The sequence below is a fragment of the Lonchura striata genome, chromosome 27, assembly GCF_046129695.1.
Source record: "Lonchura striata isolate bLonStr1 chromosome 27, bLonStr1.mat, whole genome shotgun sequence".
Classification (NCBI taxonomy): domain Eukaryota; kingdom Metazoa; phylum Chordata; class Aves; order Passeriformes; family Estrildidae; genus Lonchura; species Lonchura striata.
Genome location: NC_134629.1, coordinates 8,669,985 through 8,690,895, shown reverse-complemented (window position 1 = coordinate 8,690,895; position 20,911 = coordinate 8,669,985). Strand labels below are relative to the sequence as shown.

At 60.5% G+C, this 20,911-nt stretch overlaps 1 protein-coding gene across 1 annotated transcript; it reads left to right on the top strand.

The window, feature by feature from the left end:
* Window positions 1–680: 680 nt before the first annotated feature.
* Window positions 681–19,779, top strand: HDAC7 (histone deacetylase 7). The gene is made up of 24 exons (XM_077788697.1): window positions 681–871; window positions 2,295–2,385; window positions 3,416–3,527; window positions 3,622–3,737; window positions 4,675–4,797; window positions 5,285–5,394; window positions 5,810–5,926; window positions 6,543–6,741; window positions 7,466–7,665; window positions 9,821–10,024; window positions 11,211–11,421; window positions 11,993–12,126; window positions 12,955–13,075; window positions 13,212–13,261; window positions 14,562–14,669; window positions 15,457–15,512; window positions 15,660–15,747; window positions 15,966–16,085; window positions 16,925–17,022; window positions 17,129–17,247; window positions 17,593–17,726; window positions 18,152–18,236; window positions 18,851–18,989; window positions 19,480–19,779. The coding sequence occupies exons 1-24, from the start codon at window positions 728–730 to the stop codon at window positions 19,523–19,525; spliced, it is 2,925 nt and encodes a 974-aa protein (XP_077644823.1). The 5' UTR covers window positions 681–727; the 3' UTR covers window positions 19,526–19,779.
* The last annotated feature ends 1,132 nt before the right edge of the window (window positions 19,780–20,911 follow it).

Below are 20,911 nucleotides of genomic sequence, written 5' to 3'. Positions count from 1 at the left end.
TTATGTATAATTTCTGGTGTGTAACCGGCATGTTTTGGGTGTGTTATGTATAATTTCTGGTGTGTAACTGGCACTGGTTTGGGTGTGCTATGTATAATTTCTGGTCTGTAACTGGCACTGTTTTGGATGTGTAATTGATAATTTCAGATGTGTAATGGACAATTTCTGGTGTGTAACTGGCACTGGTTTGGGTGTGTTATGTATAATTTCTGGTGTGTAACTGGCACTGGTTTGGGTGTGTAATTGATAATTTCAGATGTGTAATGGACAATTTCAGTGTAACTGGCACTGTTTTGGATGTGTAATTGATAATTTCAGATGTGTAATGGACAATTTCAGGTGTGTAACTGGCACTGGTTTGGGTGTGTTATATATAATTTCTGGTGTGTAACTGGCATGTTTTGGGTGGGTTATGTATAATTTCTGGTGTGTAACTGGCATGTTTTGGGTGTGTTATGTATAATTTCTGGTGTGTAACTGGCACTGGTTTGGTGTCCCCACGGCGCTGGGGTTTCACCCCTCAGGGAGGTTGTGCAGGGAGCATCTTCAGAGCCCTTCTCCACCGCGGCGCCGGGCAGAGGCGCCTGCAGCCCCCAGGAGCCTCTGCAGAGCAGTGGCATTTCCAGGAATCTCCTGCCCCAGCTGCCGCGTCCGAGCTGTGTCCCTTTGTGTCCCCGCAGCTGCCGTGAGCCCGTGCACCTCCCCGCGGGTGCCCCAGGCCGTGCCCATGGACCTGCGGATCGGGCAGCGCGTGGTCAAGCCCCAGGACTCGGCGCTGCTGGCCCTGAAGCAGCAGCAGCTGCAGCACCAGCTCTTCCTGGCCAGCCTGCACCAGCAGCAAGTGGAGCAGCTCACCCACCAGCACGTCAGGGTATGGGGCAGGGCATGGGGGGGCCCACACCCCATTTTTGGCAGGGTTTGGGGCAGGATCGGGCACTTTGGAAGGTGAATTTTGCCCCCAGAGCGCAACAGCGCTGGCAGAATCGGGGCTGGCTTTGAGTTCCCCTCTCTGGGCAGGGATTCAGAGGAAAAGGCTGGAAATCCCAATGCCAAAATGACATTCCCAGGTGAATTCCTGATCTTCCCTGAGCTGGAACATCTGGAGGGGTTTCCAGCCAGCCCAGGGACCTCTGTGACGCAAGGAGGCTGCTCGGGGAGGCAGGTGGAGGGGTTGTGTCTCAATTCCAGGCCAAATTCCAGAGCTGGAGCCTCCCGGCGTGTCCAGCACGGGCAGAGCAGGAGCCAGAGCAGCTGCAGGGGATCCCTGCGGGCCGGGAGCTGCCCCTGCTCGGCAAGTGGTTTTTTGGGAAGTGTCACCGAGCTCTGGTGCCACCCGCAGCTCCTGCCCCACGCAGGGGCACTGCCAGGTTCCATTGGCACAAGAAACCAGCGGGATTTGGTGGGGATGGCTCCTCCAGTCCCGGGGATGGCTCCTCCGGGAGGCTTCAGAGGGAGGCAGGTGGGAGGACACGTCCAGGGAGCTGTGACCACGTCCAGGGAGCTGTGACCATGTTCAGGGAAATGTGACCATGTCCAGAGAGTTGTCATCGTGTCCAGGGGGATGTGACCATGCCCAGTGAGGTGTGACCACATCCAGGGAGTTGCAATTGTGTCCAGGGAGTTGTGACCACGTCCAGGGAGGTGTGATCACATCCTGGGAGGTGTGATCCTGTCCAGGGATGTGTGATCATGTCCAGGGAGCTGTGATTGTGTCCAGGGAGGTGTGACCACGTCCAGGCAGGTGTGACCCTGTCCAGGGAGGTGTGACCATGCCCAGGGAGGTGTGACCATGCTCAGAGAGTTGTCATCGTGTCCAGGGAGTTGTGACCACATCCAGGCAGTTGTGACCATGTCCAGGGATGTGTGACCATCTTCAGGCACCGAGATCCCCCTGCCTGTCCCCAGGGCTGCTCTGGGCTCGGGGCAGGAGCCAGTTCCGTGGATCAGCTGGGATTTCCGATCATGGATCTTTTTTTCCTTTTGTACTCAACAAAGATTTTTATTTTTTGCCGCGTTGCAACACCCAGACGTGTCCAAACACCCTGAGAGGAGGCAGCGAGTAGGAACAGACAGGTTTTGACTTTTATGATGTCCCCGGGGAGAGCAAAGCATCCCTGGAGACCGAAACGCGTCCGGTTTGTTGTGATGGAGCAATTTCACGGGTTCCCATCAGCCGGGGTGACACCGGGGACTGTCCCAGGCGAGCTCTGTGCCCCGTGTCCCCCTGCCTGGGGGTCAGAGGGCTCAGGTGGGGCTGGGGTCCCTGCCCATGTCCCGGTGTCCCTGTCCCACAGGTGGCCATGGAGTCCCCGCACCGCGAGGCTGAGCCGGGCCAGCAGGAGCAGGAGCTGCGGCAGATCCTCAACAAGGACAAGAGCAAGCGCAGTAAGGGCTGCCTGCGCCCGGCGGGCACCAGAGGGGCTTTGGGGAGGGGGCTCGGGGGGCTCTGCCCTTACCCAGACCCGCCTCTGCCTTCCCGGGGTTGAAACGGGTGGGAGAGCATCCGCAGAGCGGGGCTGCAGACCCCGCTGGGTCCCCGGGCTGGGGTACGGACCCCGCTGGGACCCCCGGGCTGGGTTATGGACCCCCTGGGACCCCCGGGCTGGGTTATGGACCCCATTCAGGTGACAGACCCCTCTGGGATCCCCGGGCTGGGTTATGGACCCCCTGGGACCCCCGGGCTGGGTTATGGACCCCATTCAGGTGACAGACCCCTCTGGGACCCCCGGGCTGGGTTATGGACCCTGCTGGGACCCCCAGGCTGGGTTATGGACCCCATTCAGGTGACAGACCCCAGTGGGACCCCTGGGCTGGGTTTTCAGACCCCTGGGCTGGGTTTGGTGCCCCTCAGACTGGGGTTGCAACCCCCACTCATCCGCCAGACCCTAGTGGGACCCCCGGGCTGCGTTTTTAGACCCCCAGACTGGGTTTGCAGCCCCCCGGGCGGGTTATGGACCCCGTTCAGGTAACAGACCCCTCTGGGACCCCCGGGCTGGGTTTTCAGCCCCCCAGACTGGGATTTCAGCCCCCCAAACTGGGTTTGCAGCCCCCCGGGCTGGGGTGCGGCCCCCTCCCAGCCGCGGTCTCTCGGCGCCCTCTGGTGCCGGCGCTGGAGGAGCTGCCAGGGGCTCGCTCCCAATTTCGGGATGCTCAGGGCTCCGCATCGCACCTAATTAATTATAACTTAGTTAATGAACTCGTGCTCGGAGGTGCCGAATGCTGGCACAGATCCGTGGAGCTTCCTGCTGGCGCAGACAGAAGGGGTCGGGATGGGAGCAGAGCCAGCTGCGCCTCTCGGGGGTCTCCAACCATCCTGGTGGCACTCCCGGGGTCGGGATCCTGCCCGCGGGGACCCTTCAGAAGGGCTCTGAGCCCCCTGGGGTCCCCGTGGTCGCTCACCATGGTCACCCTGCAGGTGCCGTGGCCAGCACGGTGGTGAAGCAGAAGTTGGCCGAGGTCATCCTGAAGAAGCAGCAGGCGGCTCTGGAGAGGACCAGCAACGCCCCCGCTGCAGCCCTGCCCTACAGGTAAAGCATCGGCACCCTCGGCCCCCACAGGGACCCGCCCCTGCCCAAACCTGCTCAGGGACAGCTGGGAAGGGGCTCCGGCTTCTCCCCGCAGGTCCCTGGAGCCTCTGGAGCCCGAGGGTCCCTCCCCTGCCATGCTCAGCACGTTCCTGTCCCCCGTGCCCAGCACGGCTCTCGACACCCCCGAGCATTTCCCGCTGCGGAAAACAGGTACGGCCTCGGGAATGTCCCCGTGTCCCTCAGGGAGTTGGGAATGTCCCCGTGTCCCTCACGGATTTGGGAGTGTCCCCGTGTCCCTCAGGGATTTGGGAATGTCCCTGTGTCCCTCAATGATTTGGGAATGTCCCCGTGTCCCTCAGGGATTTGGGAATGTCCCTGTGTCCCTCATGGATTTGGGAGTGTCCCCGTGTCCCTCAGGGATTTGGGAATGTCCCTGTGTCCCTCAATGATTTGGGAATGTCCCCGTGTCCCTCAGGGATTTGGGAATGTCCCTGTGTCCCTCAATGATTTGGGAATGTCCCCGTGTCCCTCAGGGATTTGGGAATGTCCCTGTGTCCCTCTGGGATTTGGGAATGTCCCCGTGTCCCTCAGGGATTTGGGAATGTCCCTGTGTCCCTCAGGGATTTGGGAGTGTCCCTGTGTCCCTCAATGATTTGGGAATGTCCCCGTGTCCCTCACAGATTTGGGAATGTCCCCGTGTCCCTCAGGGATTTGGGAATGTCCCCGTGTCCCTCAGGGATTTGGGAGTGTCCCCATGTCCCTCTGGGATTTGGGAATGTCCCCGTGTCCCTCAAGGATTTGGGAATGCCCCCATGTCCCTCACGGATTTGGGAATGTCCCCATGTCCCTCAGGGCCTCGGGAATGTCCCTGTGTCCCTCAATGATTTGGGAATGTCCCTGTGTCCCTCAAGGATTTGGGAATGTCCCCGTGTCCCTCAGGGATTTGGGAATGTCCCTGTGTCCCTCTGGGATTTGGGAATGTCCCTGTGTCCCTCAAGGATTTGGGAATGTCCCCATGTCCTCAAAGCCTTGGGAATGTCCCCGTGTCCCTCTGTGCCTCGGGACTGTCCCCATGTCCCCGTCTGGAGCTGGGGGTGGCCCCACAGAGCCCCCCAGGCGTGGCCAGGACTGACCCCTGTCTCCGCAGCGTCCGAGCCCAACCTGAAGGTTCGGTGCAAGCCCAGGAAGTGCCTGGACCGGCGCAAGAACCCCCTGACCCGCAAGGAGAGCGCTCCCCCCTCGCTGAAGAGGCGCCCGCCCGACGCCATCGGTGAGGGGGGACAGCAGGAGGGGACAAGAAAGAGGGGACAGCAGGAGGGGACAGCAGGAGGGGACAGGCAGGACAGGAGAACAAGGAAGGTCCTGTGTCACCTCAGCTTGGGGACAATGACACCGGGGTTTGGTGTGTCCTCCCCAGGGGCTAGGCTGGGGTGGTGTGGGATGGGGAGACTGGGAGCTGCTGGTTTGGGATGGGGGTGCTGGTTTGGGATGGGGGTGCTGGTGTGGGACCGGGGTGCTGGTTTGGGATGGGGGTGCTGGTGTGGGACTGGGGAGCCTGGAGGTGCTGGTGCAGCTGCTCCTGCTGCTTCTGGGGCCCAGGATGGACCTGCAGGGCTGGAAATGCCCCGGGTCCAGCGTGGAGGATCCCACCATCGAGCGGTGCCTTCCGAGGGGGATTCAGCCCCAGAAGGGTGGGGGGCAGTGGTTGGAGGGGCTGGGGGGTGGCTCTGCCCTCACCCCCATCCATGCCCCCCCAGACTCGTCCCCCAGCAGCAGCAGCACCCCGGTGTCGGGCTGCAGCTCTCCCAACGACAGCCTGCCCGCCGAGCACGCGGCGCTGCCCGCCGCCCCGGGCGTGGCCCACGAGGTGAGCCCTGCTGCTTTTGGGGACCCCCTGCCTGGAGCTGCCCCTCCCTGCGTGCTGGGGTGCCCTGGAGTGCCCTGAGATGTTCTGGGATGCTCTGGAATTCCCCGCTCTGGGATGCTCTGGGATGCCCTGGGATGCTCTGGGATGCCCTGAGGATTCCCTGGAATGCCCTGGGATGCTCTGGGATACCCTGGGATACTCTGAGATGCCCTGAGGATTCCCTGGAATGCCCTGGAATTCCTGCTCTGGGATGCTCCTCCCAGCCCAGCACTTCTCCCAGCCCCACCTCTCCTCCCGGGTGCATTTCCCCTCTCCCAGCGCTGTCCTGTGCCGTGGGGGTGTCCCCAGGGCTGTCCCCATGTCCCTGGTGCGGGTCCCTGGCTGGGCAGGGCTCTGATGGCTCCGTGTGCTGCAGACGCCCCTGGCCCAGCGGCTGATGATGCAGGAGAGCTCCCTGGCCCAGTTTGCCCTGCAGAGCGCGGCCTCGCTGCCGGCCATCACCCTGGGCCTGCCGGCCACCACCGGTGCCAGGGTAGGTGGCCACGTTGTACCCCCAGCGCCGGGTCCCTGTGGGGCTTCCCCTGGGGTTTGGGGTTCCTGGTGCTGCCCATGGGCACGGTGGGGACAATCCTGTGTCCTCCTGGTGCTGCTCCCTGTGATTGAGCCTGTCCCTGTCCCATCCCTGTCCCTGACCGTGTTCCTGTCCTTGTCCCCATCCCTGTCCCCATCCCCATCCCTGTCCCCATCCCCATCCCTGTCCCCATCCCCATCCCTGACCCTGTCCCTGTCCCTGTCCCCATCCTTATTCTATCCCTGTCCTTTCCCTGTCCCTGTCCCTTTCCCTGTCCCATCCCTGTCCCATCCCCATCCCTGTCCCATCCCTGTCCCATCCCTGTCCCTGTCCCACTTCTGTCCCATCCCTGTCCCTGTCCCATCCCTGTCCCATCCCTGTTCCCATCCCTGTCCCTGTCCCACGTCTGTCCCATCCCTGTCCCTGTCCCATCCCCATCCCTGTCTCCATCCCTGTCCCATCCCTGTTCCATCCCTGTCCCGTCCCTGTCCCATCCCTGTCCCTGTCCCCATCCCTGTCCCATCCCTGTCCCTGTCCCCATCCTTGTCCCTGTCCCATCCCTGTCCCGTCCCCCCAGGGCGATGCGGAGCGCCGGGCGCTGCCCGGCCTGGCTCACCGGGTGCCGGTGCTGAACGGGCCGGTGCTCCCGGGCACGCACTCGCCCGTCTTCATCCCGGCCGGCCTGGAGCAGCACGAGGCGGGCAGTGCCCTGTCCCCTCGGCTGCAGCCCGTCATCATCCTCGAGCCCTCGGTCACCCACGCTCCGCTGGTGGCGGGTGAGTGTCCCCAGGGGACAGTGGCGGTGACAGCCAGGAGTGGGGACAGCGACAGTGACTGTGACAATGACAGCCAGGTGTGCGGACAGTGACAGTGCCACTGACTGTGAGTGACAGTGACAGCCAGGTGTGGGGACAGCGACAGTGACTGTGACAATGACAGCCAGGTGTGGGGACAGTGACAACAAGGTGTGGGTACAGTGAAGTGACACTGACTGTAACAGTGACAGCCAGGTGTGGGTACAGTGACTGTGACAATGACAGCCAGGTGTGCGGACAGTGACAGTGACAGTGACAGTGACAGTGACAGTGACAGCCAGGAGTGGGGACAGTGACAGTGACAGTGACAGCCAGGTGTGGGGACAGTGACAGTGACAGCCAGGAGTGGGGACAGCGACAGTGACTGTGACAATGACAGCCAGGTGTGGGTACAGTGACTGTGACAGTGACAGCCAGGTGTGGGGACAGTGACCATGACAGTGACTGTGACAGTGACAACCAGGCTGGCAGACAGACATATTTATATTCTTAATATAATTCAATATATTATTATTAATAGTTATATTAATATTTATATTATGAATACAATCAAATATATTATTATTAACATGTATATTATTTATGCTATTTTTATTTTTTATTTTTAAAACCCATTATTTTAATTTTTTTTTTTTTTTTTCTGTTTCCCGACCTTCCTGCGCCACATCCCCTCTGCACCGTGCAGTGCCGGGCCTGGGCACCGTGCCCTTGTCGCTGGCGCCGTCGCTGGTGCCCGCGGAGCGCCTGGCGCTGCCGGGCCAGCACAAGCCGCTGGGCAGGACCCGCTCGGAGCCGCTGCCGCCCAGCCCGCGGGCCGTGCAGCAGCACCTGCTCTTCCAGCAGCACCACGCGCATTTCCTGCGCCAGCAGCCGCACCTGGGCAAGGTGAGAGCCCGGCGGGAAGGAGGGCAGGGAGAGGGGGACGTCGCCGGGCTGGGTTTGTGTCCAGCTCCAAAATGAGAGGGGAAACATCACTGGGCTGGGTTTGTGTCCAGCTGCAAAGTCAGGGGGAAACGTCTCCGGGCTGGGTTTGTGTCCAGCTGCAAAATGAGAGGGGAACATCGCCGGGCTGGGTTTGTGTCCAGCTCCAAAATGAGAGGGGAACGTCGCCGGGCTGGGTTTGTGTCCAGCTGCAAAGTGAGAGGGGAACGTCGCCGGGCTGGGTTTGTGTCCAGCTGCAAAATGAGAGGGGAACATCGCCGGGCTGGGTTTGTGTCCAGCTCCAAAATGAGAGGGGAACGTCGCCGGGCTGGGTTTGTGTCCAGTTCCAAAGTGAGAGGGGAACGTCGCCGGGCTGGGTTTGTGTCCAGTTCCAAAGTGAGAGGGGAAACATCGCCGGGCTGGGTTTGTGTCCAGTTCCAAAGTGAGAGGGGAAACATCGCCGGGCTGGGTTTGTGTCCAGCTGCAAAATGAGAGGGGAACGTTGCTGGGCTGGGTTTGTGTCCAGCTGCAAAATGAGAGGGGAACGTCGCTGGGCTGCGTTTGTGTCCAGCTGCAAAATACTGCTTAAAGCGCTGGAGGAGAAGGGGAAGGAGAAGGACTAGATTCTGCTTTAAAACTTCTATTTTGTTTTTTATATATAATAGATAATAGATAACATATTATATGTAATATACTATATATAAAATATATACTATATGCACCTCAGATATATAATATATAATATAGACTATATGCATTATGAAATATAATATATAATATATAATATATAATATATAATATATAATATATAATATATAATATATTATAATAGATAATAGATAATAGATTATAATATTGTATCTTATATCTTATATCTTATATCTATCTTATATATAATATATAATATATAATATATTATATATTATATATTATATAATATATGTTATATAATATATGATAATAGATAATAGATAATAAATAATAGATAATAGATGATAATATATAATATTATATTATATATTATACATTATACATTATATATTATATATTATATATTATATATTATATATTATATATTATATATTATATATTATATATTATATATTATATATTATATATTATATATTATATATTATAGACTTGGTTTTAGTTCCATTTTCCTCTCAACAATGTCTTATTCTATAACATTTCTAAGTAAGTCTTTTTTATCTCCTTATATACAAATATATATAAATATATATGTTTATATACACACATATACATATATATATACATACACACACACACACATAAATATATATATACACACAAATAGAAGTGTATATACAAATACTCCATGAGCCTTTTGTTAGGCGTGAAGAACTTTCTAGAAATCTATTTTTCACATCCCTGCTCACTGTCCCCTCAGCATACATACATGCATACATACATACGTCTATATATATTATATATATATATATATATATATATATATATATATAAACAAAGAGAAATGAATTCACAAACCTATACTTGGTGAGCTCTTTGTTAGGCGTGAAGAACTTTCTAGAAATGCATTTCTCACGCCCCGCTCGCTGTCCCCTCAGCATATATTCATATATACATATATATAGATACACAAATTGAAGTTTGTGCACAAACATACACGCAGTGAGCCGTTCGTTAGGTGTGAAGAACTTTCTAGAAATGCATTTCTCACGCCCCGCTCGCTGTCCCCTCAGCATATATTCATATATACATATATATAGATACACAAATTGAAGTTTGTGCACAAACATACACGCTGTCAGCCGTTCGTTAGGCGTGAAGAACTTTCTAGAAATGCATTTCTCACGCCCTGCTCGCTGTCCCCTCAGCATATATTCATATATACATATATATAGATACACAAATAGAAGTTAATACACAAACATACACGCGCTGAGCCATTCGTTAGGTGTGAAGAACTTTCTAGAAATGCATTTCTCACGCCCCGCTCGCTGTCCCCTCAGCATATATTCATATATAGATACACAAATAGAAGTTTGTGCACAAACATACACGCGGTCAGCCGTTCGTTAGGCGTGAAGAACTTTCTAGAAATGCATTTCTCACGCCCCGCTCGCTGTCCCCGGCGCAGCGCGCGGCCAAGCCCAGCGAGAAGCCGCGGCTGCGGCAGATCCCCTCCTCGGAGGACATGGAGGCCGAGGGGACCCTCCCGGAGGCCGAGCCCGGGGACCCCAGCCGGGCACGGGCGGAGCCCCCCCGGCCCGGCAGCAGCGCCAAGGAGCCCGAGAGGACGCAGAAGATGGGGCAGCCCCCGGAGGAGCTGCTCCTGCAGCAGGTACGGGAGGGCTGGGGACGCGGGACCGCGCTGTGCCTCGCCTGGGACGATCTCGCAGATTTGGGGTGGAATCTGCCAGATTTGGGGGAAGAATCTCCCAGATTTGGGGGCAGAATCTCCCAGCTTTGGGGGCAGAATCTCCCAGGTTAGGGGGCAGAATCTCCCAGGTTTGGGGGCAGAATCTCCCAGGTTAGGGGCAGAATCTCCCAGGTTTGGGAGCAGAATCTCCCAGGTTTGGGAACAGAATCTGCCAGGTTTGGGGACAGAATCTCCCAGGTTAGGGGGCAGAATCTTGCAGGTTTGGGAGCAGAATCTCCCAGGTTTGGGAGCAGAATCTCCCAGGTTAGGGGGCAGAATCTCCCAGGTTTGGGAGCAGAATCTCCCAGGTTAGGGGGCAGAATCTCCCAGGTTTGGGGGCAGAATCTCCCAGATTTGGGGGCAGAATCTCCCAGGTTAGGGGCAGAATCTCCCAGGTTAGGGGACAGAATCTCCCAGGTTTGGGAGCAGAATCTCCCAGGTTAGGGGCAGAATCTCCCAGGTTTGGGGGCAGAATCTCCCAGGTTTGGGGGCAGAATCTCCCAGGTTTGGGGCAGAATCTCCCAGGTTTGGGAGCAGAATCTCCCAGGTTAGGGGGCAGAATCTCCCAGGTTTGGGAGCAGAATCTCCCAGGTTTGGGGGCAGAATCTCCCAGGTTTGGGGGCAGAATCTCCCAGGTTTGGGAGCAGAATCTCCTGTGGTTGGGGGGCAGAGCTGCAGTCACCACTGGTGTCAGCACAGCCAGGTGTTGTTTCCAAATTGCTGGGGTTTGTCCCCAGATTGTCAGGCTGTGTCCCCAAATTGCTGGGGTTTGTCCCCAAATTGCCGGGCTGTGTCCCATCGCTGCTGTCACTGCAGGGCTGAGCCGGCAAGGAACAGCAGATGCTGGGACAGTCCTGTCCTGCCTGTCCTGCTTGTCCTGCTTGTCCTGCTTGTCCTGCTTGTCCTGTCCTGCTTGTCCTGTCCCATCCTGTCCCATCCTGTCCCATCCTGTCCTGTCCCATCCTGTCCCATCCTCTCCTGTCCTGTCCCAGCTCTGAGGCTGGCACAGCCGCTGGATCCAGCCCTGTACACGCCGAGCAGGGCTCTGTCCCCTGTCCCCCGTGCTGGGGACACTGGCCTGTCCCCTGAGGGTGTCCTGTGTCCCCAGGCCCTGCTCTGGGACTCCTTCCAGCGGGTGCAGCAGCAGCTCCTCAAGCGCCAGCCCTTGGCCGACCCCCCCGTGCTCCCCCCCGGCCACCGGCCGCTGTCCAGGGCTCAGTCGTCCCCGGCCACGGCCACCGTGTCCCTCCCTGCCCAGGACACCAAGGCGCTGGCCCTGCCCGTGCAGGAGCAGCCGCCCCAGCCGCACTTCACCACAGGTATGGCCGCACCTGCGGGGCTGTCACCCCAGGCGGGGACAGGAGGGGACCTGGGGGTGTCCCGGGAGGCTGCACTTCCATCCTGGGCATCCCGGATTTGGGAGCGCCAGGAGAGACCCGGGGAGGGTGGGGGAATCCTTCTCCTTGTCTTGGGGGGCTTTTCCAGGCAGGTTTGCTCACCTGGCCCTGGCTGCATTCCTGGAGTTTGGGGAAGAATCTCACAGGTTTGGGGGAGAATCTCCCATGTTTGGAGCAGAATCTCCCATGGTTTTGGGCAGAATCTCTCAGGTTTGGGGACAGAATCTCCCGTGGTTTGGGGCAGAATCTCTCAGGTTTGGGGACAGAATCTCCCATGGTTTGGAGCAGGATCTCCCATGTTTGGAGCAGAATCTCCCATGGTTTTGGGCAGAATCTCTCAGGTTTGGGGACAGAATCTCCCATGGTTTGGAGCAGGATCTCCCATGTTTGGGGACAGAATCTCCCATGGTTTGGGGGAAATGTTGGTAAATATTTGGGGTCTCGGAGCCCCCTGCAGAGGAACTGGGGGTGCAGCTCTGGCTTTGCCTGGCAGGGCTGGTTTACGATTCGGTGATGCTGAAGCACCAATGCTCCTGCGGGGACAACAGCAACCACCCCGAGCACGCCGGGAGGATCCAGAGCATCTGGTCCCGGCTGCAGGAGCGGGGCCTGCGGAGCCGCTGCGAGGTGAGCTGGGAGGGGCTGGGCCCGCCTCCATCCCACTGAACCCATCCCGTCCCTCCTGAGCCCATCCCGTCCCTCCTGAACCCATCCCGTCCCTCCTGAACCCATCCCATCCCTCCTGAGCCCATCCCATCCCTCCTGAGCCCATCCCGTCCCTCCTGAACCCATCCCGTCCCTCCTGATCCAATTCCGTCCCTCCTGAGCCCATCCCGTCCCACTGAACCCATCCCATCCCTCCTGAGCCCATCCCATCCCTCCTGAGCCCATCCCATCCCTCCTGAACCCATCCCATCCCTCCTGAGCCCATCCCATCCCTCCTGAACCCATCCCATCCCTCCTGAGCCCATCCCATCCTTCCTGAACCCATCCCATCCCTCCTGATCCAATTCCGTCCCTCCTGAACCCATCCCACCCCTCCTAAACCCATCCTATTCCTCCCGATCCCATCCCACCCTTCCCGATCCCATTCCACCCCTCCTGATCCCACCTGCATCCATCCTTAACCCATTCCATCCATCCTTAACCCATCCCACCCCTCCCGGTCCCATCCCACCCCTCCCGGTCCCATCCACCCCTCCTCCCGCTGTTTATCGCCCTTCCCTGGGTTCGTTCCCTCCACCTCCCGCGGGATTCGGGCTCTGGGCCCGGGCAGGGGCTGATCCCCCAGCCCAGCCCAGCCCGGCCCAGTAAAACCCCGCTCTGCAATCTGGGGGTGCTCGGGTTCCCCACCCGCGGTCCTGCCCCCGCCACCAGCCGTGGCTGCAGGAGGGGGACACCAGGACGGGGGGCATCCCCCGCGTGTCCCCCCCGGTCACGGCCGTGTCCCCCCAGTGCCTGCGGGGCCGCAAGGCCACCCTGGAGGAGCTGCAGAGCGTCCACAGCGAGCGCCACGTCCTCCTCTACGGCACCAACCCCCTCAGCCGCCTCAAGCTGGACAATGGCAAGCTGGCAGGTGGGTGCCCGCCGTGCCAGCCGTGCCCTGGCGCTGGGGATGGCTCCCAGCAGTTGTCCCGGGTGCTGGGCACAGCCTGGTCCCAGCCCGGTCCTGCTTGCCCAGCCCTGAGGTGCCGCTGCCCCTCTGTCCGCAGGGATCCTGTCGCAGAGGACGTTCGTGATGCTGCCCTGCGGAGGGGTGGGGGTGAGTGTCCATCCCTGCTCTGGGTTTTGGGGTAACTGCTCTGGGTATTGGGGTCACTGCTCCATCCCTGCTCCGGGTTTTGGGGTAACTGTTCTAGGTTTTGGGGTCACTGCTCCGGGTTTTGGGGTCACTGCTCCATCCCTGCTCCGGGTTTTGGGGTAACTGTTCTAGGTTTTGGGGTCACTGCTCCATCCCTGCTCCTGGTTTTGGGGTGTGAGATCACTGCCCCATCCCTGCTCCAGGTATTGGGGTCACTGCTCCATCCCTGCTCTGGGTTTTGGGGTCACTGTTCCATCCCTGCTCTGGGTTTTGGGGTCAGTGCTCTGGGTTTTGGGGTGTGAGGTCACTGCTCCATCCCTGCTCCAGGTTTTGGGGTAACTGCTCTGGGTTTTGGGGTCACTGCTCCGGGTTTTGGGGTGTGAGATCACTGCCCCATCCCTGCTCCAGGTATTGGGGTCACTGCTCCATCCCTGCTCCAGGTTTTGGGGTCACTGCTCCATCCCTGCTCTGCCCTTTGCACGGGGCTGTTCCATTTTGGCCCCTCAGGGTCTCGGGGCTGCCTGGGAGTTGTGTCACCCCACGGCTGGGGGTCCCAGGGCTGTGTCACCCCACGGCTGGGGGTCCCAGGGCTGTGTCACCCCATGGCTGGGGGTCCCAGGGCTGTGTCACCCCATTCCGGGGGGTCCCAGGCCTGTGTCACCCCACGGCTGGGGGTCTCTGAGTGGGGTCACCCCTTTCCTGCTGAGGGAGGGCAGCAGGGACACGGGGACAGCAGCTCAGCCTCTCCATTCCCAGCTTTCCCTCCTGGTTTCTCTGCATTCAGCATTCAGTGCCTTCTCCTCTGTCCTGTCCCTGTCCCTGTCCTGTCCCTGTCCTGTCCCTGTCCTGTCCCTGTCCTGTCTCTCTGTCTCTCTTTCAGGAAGGGGCTCCCTCGCTGCCTTTCCTGCTGCCTCTTCTGGTTCTGCTCCTCTCCTTGCCCCCGTGCTGGGCACCAGCTCTGCTTTCCCTGCTCTGCCTCCTTTCCCTGCTCTGCCCCCCCGGGCACGGGGAGCTCCCCGCTGGCCCCCAGCAGAAGAGATTTTTGAGTTTCCCGCCTCTGCCTGGTGCTGATCACAGCAAGATGTTTGGTTAAACGCTAAAATAAGAGAAATCAGGTAAAGGAGGGCGCTGGGCAGGGAGGAGAACGGGGGGTGGCCCAGTGTCACCCTCGGCTGGCACAGGACACCAACCCAGGCTGGGTGAGGCCGTGGCTCCCGTCCCCTGGTGCTGTGTCCCCTGTGTGACCCATGTCCCCTGGCAGGTGGACAGTGACACCATCTGGAACGAGCTGCACTCGTCCAACGCTGCCCGCTGGGCCGCCGGCAGTGTCACCGAGCTGGCCTTCAAGGTGGCCACCAGGGAGCTGAAGGTAGGGGGTGGCCTGGGGGGTCCCAGGGCTGTGTCACCCCATGGCCAGGGGTCCCAGGGCCATGTCACTCCATTCCTGGGGGTCCTTGAGTTGTGTCACCTCATGGTTTGGGGTCCCAGGTCTATGTCACCCCATGGTTTGGGGTCCCAGGGCCGTGTCACTCCATTCCTGGGGGTCCTTGAGTTGTGTCACCTCATGGTTTGGGGTCCCAGGTCTATGTCACCCCATGGTTTGGGGTCCCAGGGCCGTGTCACTCCATTCCTGGGGGTCCTTGAGTTGTGTCACCTCATGGTTTGGGGTCCCAGGGCTGTGTCACCCCATGGCTGGGTGGTCTCTGAGTTGTGTCACCCCATGGTTTGGGGTCCCAGGTCTATGTCACCCCATGGTTTGGGGTCCCAGGGCTGTGTCATTCTTCCTGGGGGTCCTTGAGTTGTGTCACCTCATGGTTTGGGGTCCCAGGGCTGTGTCACCCCATGGCCAGGGGTCCCAGGGCCGTGTCACTCCATTCCTGGGGGTCCTTGAGTTGTGTCACCCCATGGTTTGGGGTCCCAGGGCTGTGTCACTCCATTCCTGGGGGTCCTTGGGTTGTGTCACCCCATGGTCTGGGGTCCCAGAATGGTGCAACCCCTTGGCTGGGTGTCCCTGAGTGGCGTCACCCCGTTCCTGGGGGTCCCATGGCTGTGTGCCCCCGTGGCCAGGGGTGCCAGGGCTGTGTGGCACTGGGGACACGGGGGGTGTGTCCCCCTGGGGGTGGCAGCTCTGACCCCTGGCTCTGCTCTGTCCCCAGAACGGCTTCGCCGTGGTGCGGCCGCCCGGACACCACGCGGACCCTTCCACGGCCATGTAAGGCCCCTCCCTCCCCGAGGCACCTGGGGAGCCCCAGGAGCAGCTCCAGGGCTCAAAACCACCCCCAAAAAACCCCCTGGGAGCCTCCCCTGCCCAGGGCGAGCTCGGGAAGGGCCTGGAGGTGACTCCCACCCCTCTTCCCAGGGGGTTCTGCTTCTTTAACTCGGTGGCCATCGCTGCCAGGCAGCTGCAGCAGAAGGGGAAGCTCAGCAAGATCCTCATCGTGGACTGGGTGAGTCGCCCCATCCCCAGGACATCCCCAGGATGTCCCCAGGGCCGGTTCCTGCTCCAGCTCCTGGTGGGAACGTGGCTGGAACCCCCCCAGTGTGCTCAGGATTGGGGAGTGGGAGCAGATCCTCGGCTGGGGGACCCAGACCCGCCTGGTTTGGGCTCCCTGGGGTTCTGGGGCCACCCAGCAGCTGCCAAAATCCTCTCTGGGTATCCCTGCAGGACGTTCACCACGGTAACGGGACCCAGCAGATTTTCTACAGGGACCCCGAGGTTCTCTACATCTCCCTGCACCGCCACGACGACGGCAACTTCTTCCCGGGCAGCGGCGCCGCCGACGAGGTGGGAGGGGGCCCGGGGGACAAAGGGGACAGCAGGGGACAGCAGGGGACAGCAGGACATTGCAGGACACTGCAGGACACGGGGGCTGAGCAGGGACAGTGCCCTGGGGGCTCCTTTCCCACCCCTGGGTCACCCAGCACAGGGATGGAGATTGATGGAAAGCAGGAAAACCCCTCTGGTCCTGACCCTCCTGTGGCACAGAACGGGGGGCTGGGACCCCCAGACACCCTCCTGTGGCACAGAACGGGGGGCTGGGACCCCCAGACACCCTCCTGTGGCACAGAACATGGGGCTGGGACCCCCAGACACCCTCCTGTGGCACAGAACATGGGGCTGGGACCCCCAGACACCCTCCTGTGACACAGAACATGGGGCTGGGACCCCCAGACACCCTCCTGTGACACAGAACATGGGGCTGGGACCCCCAGACACCCTCCTGTGGCACAGAACGGGGGGCTGGGACCCCCAGACACCCTCCTGTGGCACAGAACGGGGGGCTGGGACCCCCAGACACCCTCCTGTGGCACAGAACATGGGGCTGGGACCCCCAGACACCCTCCTGTGGCACAGAACATGGGGCTGGGACCCCCAGACACCCTCCTGTGGCACAGAACATGGGGCTGGGACCCCCAGACACCCTCCTGTGACACAGAACATGGGGCTGGGACCCCCAGACACCCTCCTGTGACACAGAACATGGGGCTGGGACCCCCAGACACCCTCCTGTGGCACAGAACGGGGGGCTGGGACCCCCAGACACCCTCCTGTGGCACAGAACGGGGGGCTGGGACCCCCACCTGGTTCCCCCAGAGCCTCACCCTGCCCTTTCTCCCTCACAGGTGGGCGCTGGCCCCGGCGAGGGCTTCAACGTCAACGTGGCCTGGGCTGGAGGGCTCGACCCGCCCATGGGGGACCCCGAGTACCTGGCTGCCTTCAGGTACTGCCCCCGTGCCCGTGTGCCCTCTCTGGGTGGGGCTGATGCCGTTCTTCATCCCCTTTTTACCCCATTTTGGGCTGACCCCACTCCCCACCCTTTCCCCCAGGACCGTGGTGATGCCCATCGCCCACGAGTTCTGCCCCGACGTGGTGCTGGTGTCGGCCGGCTTCGACGCAGCCGAGGGCCACCCGCCCCCCCTGGGGGGCTACAAAGTCTCTGCCAAGTGTAAGGAGGTGGCTTGGGGTGGGGTGTCCCTGTTTGGGGTGGGATGTCCCCCTTTGGGGTGGGATGTCCCCCTTTGGGGTGGGATGTCCCCGTTTGGGGTGGGATGTCCCCCTTTGGGGTGGGGTATCCCTGTTTGGGGTGGGATGTCCCCCTTTGGGGTGGGATGTCCCCGTTTGGGGTGGGATGTCCCCATTTGGGGTGGGATGTCCCCGTTTGGGGTGGGATGTTCCCCTCCCACCCGAGCTGGGACCCCCAGGAAGGAGCAGCCCCTCCTGGGGGAGCCTCAGGAGAGTTTTGGGGTTGGCTTTGGGCAGGGGTAGGTGACGTTCCCGGGGTGTCCCCCAGGTTTTGGCTACATGACCAAGCAGCTGATGAGCCTGGCCGGGGGGGCCGTGGTGCTGGCGCTGGAGGGGGGCCACGACCTCACGGCCATTTGTGACGCCTCCGAGGCCTGCGTGTCCGCCCTGCTGGGCCACGAGGTGAGACTGGCACCTGTGCCTCTGCCCCGGCCCGGGCACGGCTGGATGCCACGTGTCCCCAGTGCCACCTCACTGGGCACGGCTGGATGCCACGTGTCCCCAGTGCCACCTCACTGGGCACAGCTGGATGCCACGTGTCCCCAGTGCCACCACCACAGCCCAGGCAGAGCCCCCCATGTCCCCCCTGTGTCCCCCAGTGCCACCAACCCCCATGTCCCCCCTGTGTTCCCTGGTGCCACCACCCCCATGCCCTGCTCGTTCCCCCCAGTGCCACCACCCCAGCCCTGGCACAGCCCCCTGTGAGCTCCCCGTGTCCCCCAGTGCCACCACCCCCTATGAACCCCTGTGTCCCCCCGTGTCCCCTGGTGCCACCACCCCATGACCTTCCCCCCGTGTCCCCCCGTGTCCCCCCGTGTCCCCTCCAGCCGGAGCCGCTCCCCGAGGACAGCCTAAGGCAGAAGCCCAACGCCAACGCCGTGCGCTCGCTGGAGGCCGTGATCCAGGTCCAGAGTGAGTGCCAGCCTGGGCTATCCCTGTCCCGGGTTATCCCTGTCCCGGGTTATCCCTGTCCCGGGTTATCCCTGTCCGTGGTTATCCCTGTCCCGGGTTATCCCTGTCCCGGGCTATCCCTGTCCCGGGTTATCCCTGTCCCAGGTTATCCCTGTCCCGGGTTATCCCTGTCCTGGGCTATCCCTGTCCCGGGTTATCCCTGTCCCGGGCTATCCCTGTCCCGGGTTATCCCTGTCCCGGGCTATCCCTGTCCCGGGCTATCCCTGTCCCGGGTTATCCCTGTCCCGGGTTATCCCTGTCCCGGGCTATCCCTCTCCCGGGCTATCCCTGTCCCAGGTTATCCCTGTCCCGGGCTATCCCTGTCCGTGGTTATCCCTGTCCCGGGTTATCCCTGTCCTGGGCTATCCCTCTCCCGGGTTATCCCTGTCCTGGGCTATCCCTGTCCCGGGTTATCCCTGTCCATGGTTATCCCTGTCCCAGGTTATCCCTGCCCTTGGCTATCCCTGTCCTGGGTTATCCCTGTCCCGGGCCACCCTGTCCCGGGCCACCCTGTCCCGGGCCACTGTCCCGGGCCAGCCTTGCCGGTGTCCCCAGCCCCGCTGTCCCTCCCGCAGGTAAATACTGGGTGGCCGTGCAGCGCTTCGCCTCCAAGCTGGGCTGCTCCTTCCTCGAGGCCCAGCACCACGAGGCCGACGAGGTGGAGACGGTGACGGCCCTGGCGTCGCTCTCGGTGGCCGTGATGGTGGAGAAGAGGTGACATTCCCGGGATTCCCCTGTGCCAGGGGGTGGCAGCGGGCAGGGCAGTGTCCCCCACCCTGGAGGAGGTTCTGGGCTCCCCGTGGGATCCCCGTGCTGGGCTGGTCCCAAATGGAAATCAGACCAAATCCTCCTGGGAACCCTGTGCTGGGCTTTTCCTGAGTGAAACCCAGACCAAACCCCGTGCTGGGCTCTTCCGAAATGGAAACCAAACCAAATCCTCTTGGGAACCCCGTGCTGGGCACTTCCCAAATGGAAATCAGACTAAATCCTCCTGGGAACCCCGTGCTGGGCTCTTCCTGGGTGAATCCCAACCAAATCCTCCTGGGAACCCCGTGCTGGGCTCTTCCTGGGTGAATCCCAACCAAACCCTCCCGCCTGGGGGTGGGGGGTGTCGGCTCTGCTGCAGGGTCCCCTCCTGTCCCCTCCCTTCTCAGGGTCCCCGCAGGAGCGGGATGTGACCCGCGGGCCTCTGCCGTGTCCGCAGGGCACAGGAGGAGCCGATGGAGCAGGAGGAGCCCATGACCCAGTGACACTTGGGGACGGTCCCCAGGCGTGGCCGGAGCCCCCGAAGATCCCGATCCCCGTTTGTCCCCCTCGCTCCCGAGGCCCTGGGCGGGCCAGGACTCTTGGAAGGGACATTCCCGCATCCAATGGATGGGACCACGGACAGCCCGAGCCCGGACCGTGCCTGCAGCCCCCTCCCCCCCGTTTTGGGACCCCTCGAGTGGGGTGGAACCCCCCCAGCCCTGCGGCACTGACCCCCCGATCCCGGGACCCTCCTCAGCGGGAAGGGCCGGACGTTGGGATGGACGCTCGGACCACCCTGGGAACGGCTCCCAGAGCCTGCGAGGAGCATCCCGGGGTTTGCTGGGTGGGACTGGATCTCTGCACCTTCTCCAGAGGTTCCCTGGCTCCCCTCGCCCTGCTGGGGCACGGGGATGGAGCAGCAGTGACGGGGCCGGGAGCTCGGGAGGGCTCGGAGCATCCCCAGCAAGGTTTGGAGCTCCCCAGGAAGATTTGGGGCTTCTCAAGGAAGATGTGGAGCATCCCCAGGAAGGTTTGGAGCCTCCCCAAGGAGGATTTGGAGCCCCCTGAGGAAGGTTTGGGGCATCCCAGGAAGGTTTGGAGCTCCCTGAGGAAGATTTGGAGCCACCCAAGGAGGCTTTGGAGCCCCCCGAGGAAGATTTGGAGCCCCCCGAGGAAGGTTTGGGGCATCCCAGGAAGGTTTGGAGCCCCCCGAGGAAGGTTTGGAGCCCCCCAAGGAAGATTTGGGGATCCCAGGAAGATTTGGAGCCCCCCGAGGAAGGTTTGGGGCACCCCCGGCGAGGGCAGAGCGAGGCCGGGGCGCGGGCAGTGCCCGGGGGTCCCTCCTGCCCTCGCTGATTTGCACTATGGACCCTGCCAGCGCTAATGTGAACCCGACTCCTCTTCCCGGGGGAATTTTGGGAACCTTCCCCCTCTTCCCGAGGTGCCTCGAGCCCCTGGCAGCACCCCGGGGCCCCGGCTGGGTGTGGGTGCAGCCCCTGAGCCCCTCCCCAGCCGCGGCTCCCCGGGGATCCCAAAATCCCAAATTCCCTGTCCTGGGGGCATGTGCAGAGCCTCCAGGCCGAGGCTTCCTCCCCGAATTCCCTTTTCCCATTTCCCCAGAGCCTTCCCTGCACCCCGAGGGTTTCCCAGCAGGACCAGGCGCTGTCCCGGGGCTCTGGGGACAGAGGGGACACAGCCCCGGCTGAGCTGGGGGTGGGGACGGCTCCGGCCGCGGAGGAGGGAGGAGATTTTGTATAAAAAAAAACCCAAAAAAACAAAACAACAAAAAAAAAACAAAGAAAGAAATTTAAAAATAAAAAAAAAATGAATCAAAACCCTTTGTGTGGCCCAGGGTGGGGGTCCCCAGAGGGGGATGGAGGGACCTCCCA

Excerpts from the sequence above, each read along its gene's own strand:
- HDAC7 (XM_077788697.1), top strand. The coding sequence starts at position 728 with ATGGACCTGCGGATCGGGCAGCGCGTGGTCAAGCCCCAGGACTCGGCG. Across the intron at positions 7,666-9,820 it reads AGCAGCCGCACCTGGGCAAG|CGCGCGGCCAAGCCCAGCGA; the intron begins GTGAGAGCCCGG and ends TCCCCGGCGCAG. Across the intron at positions 13,262-14,561 it reads TGCCCTGCGGAGGGGTGGGG|GTGGACAGTGACACCATCTG; the intron begins GTGAGTGTCCAT and ends GTCCCCTGGCAG.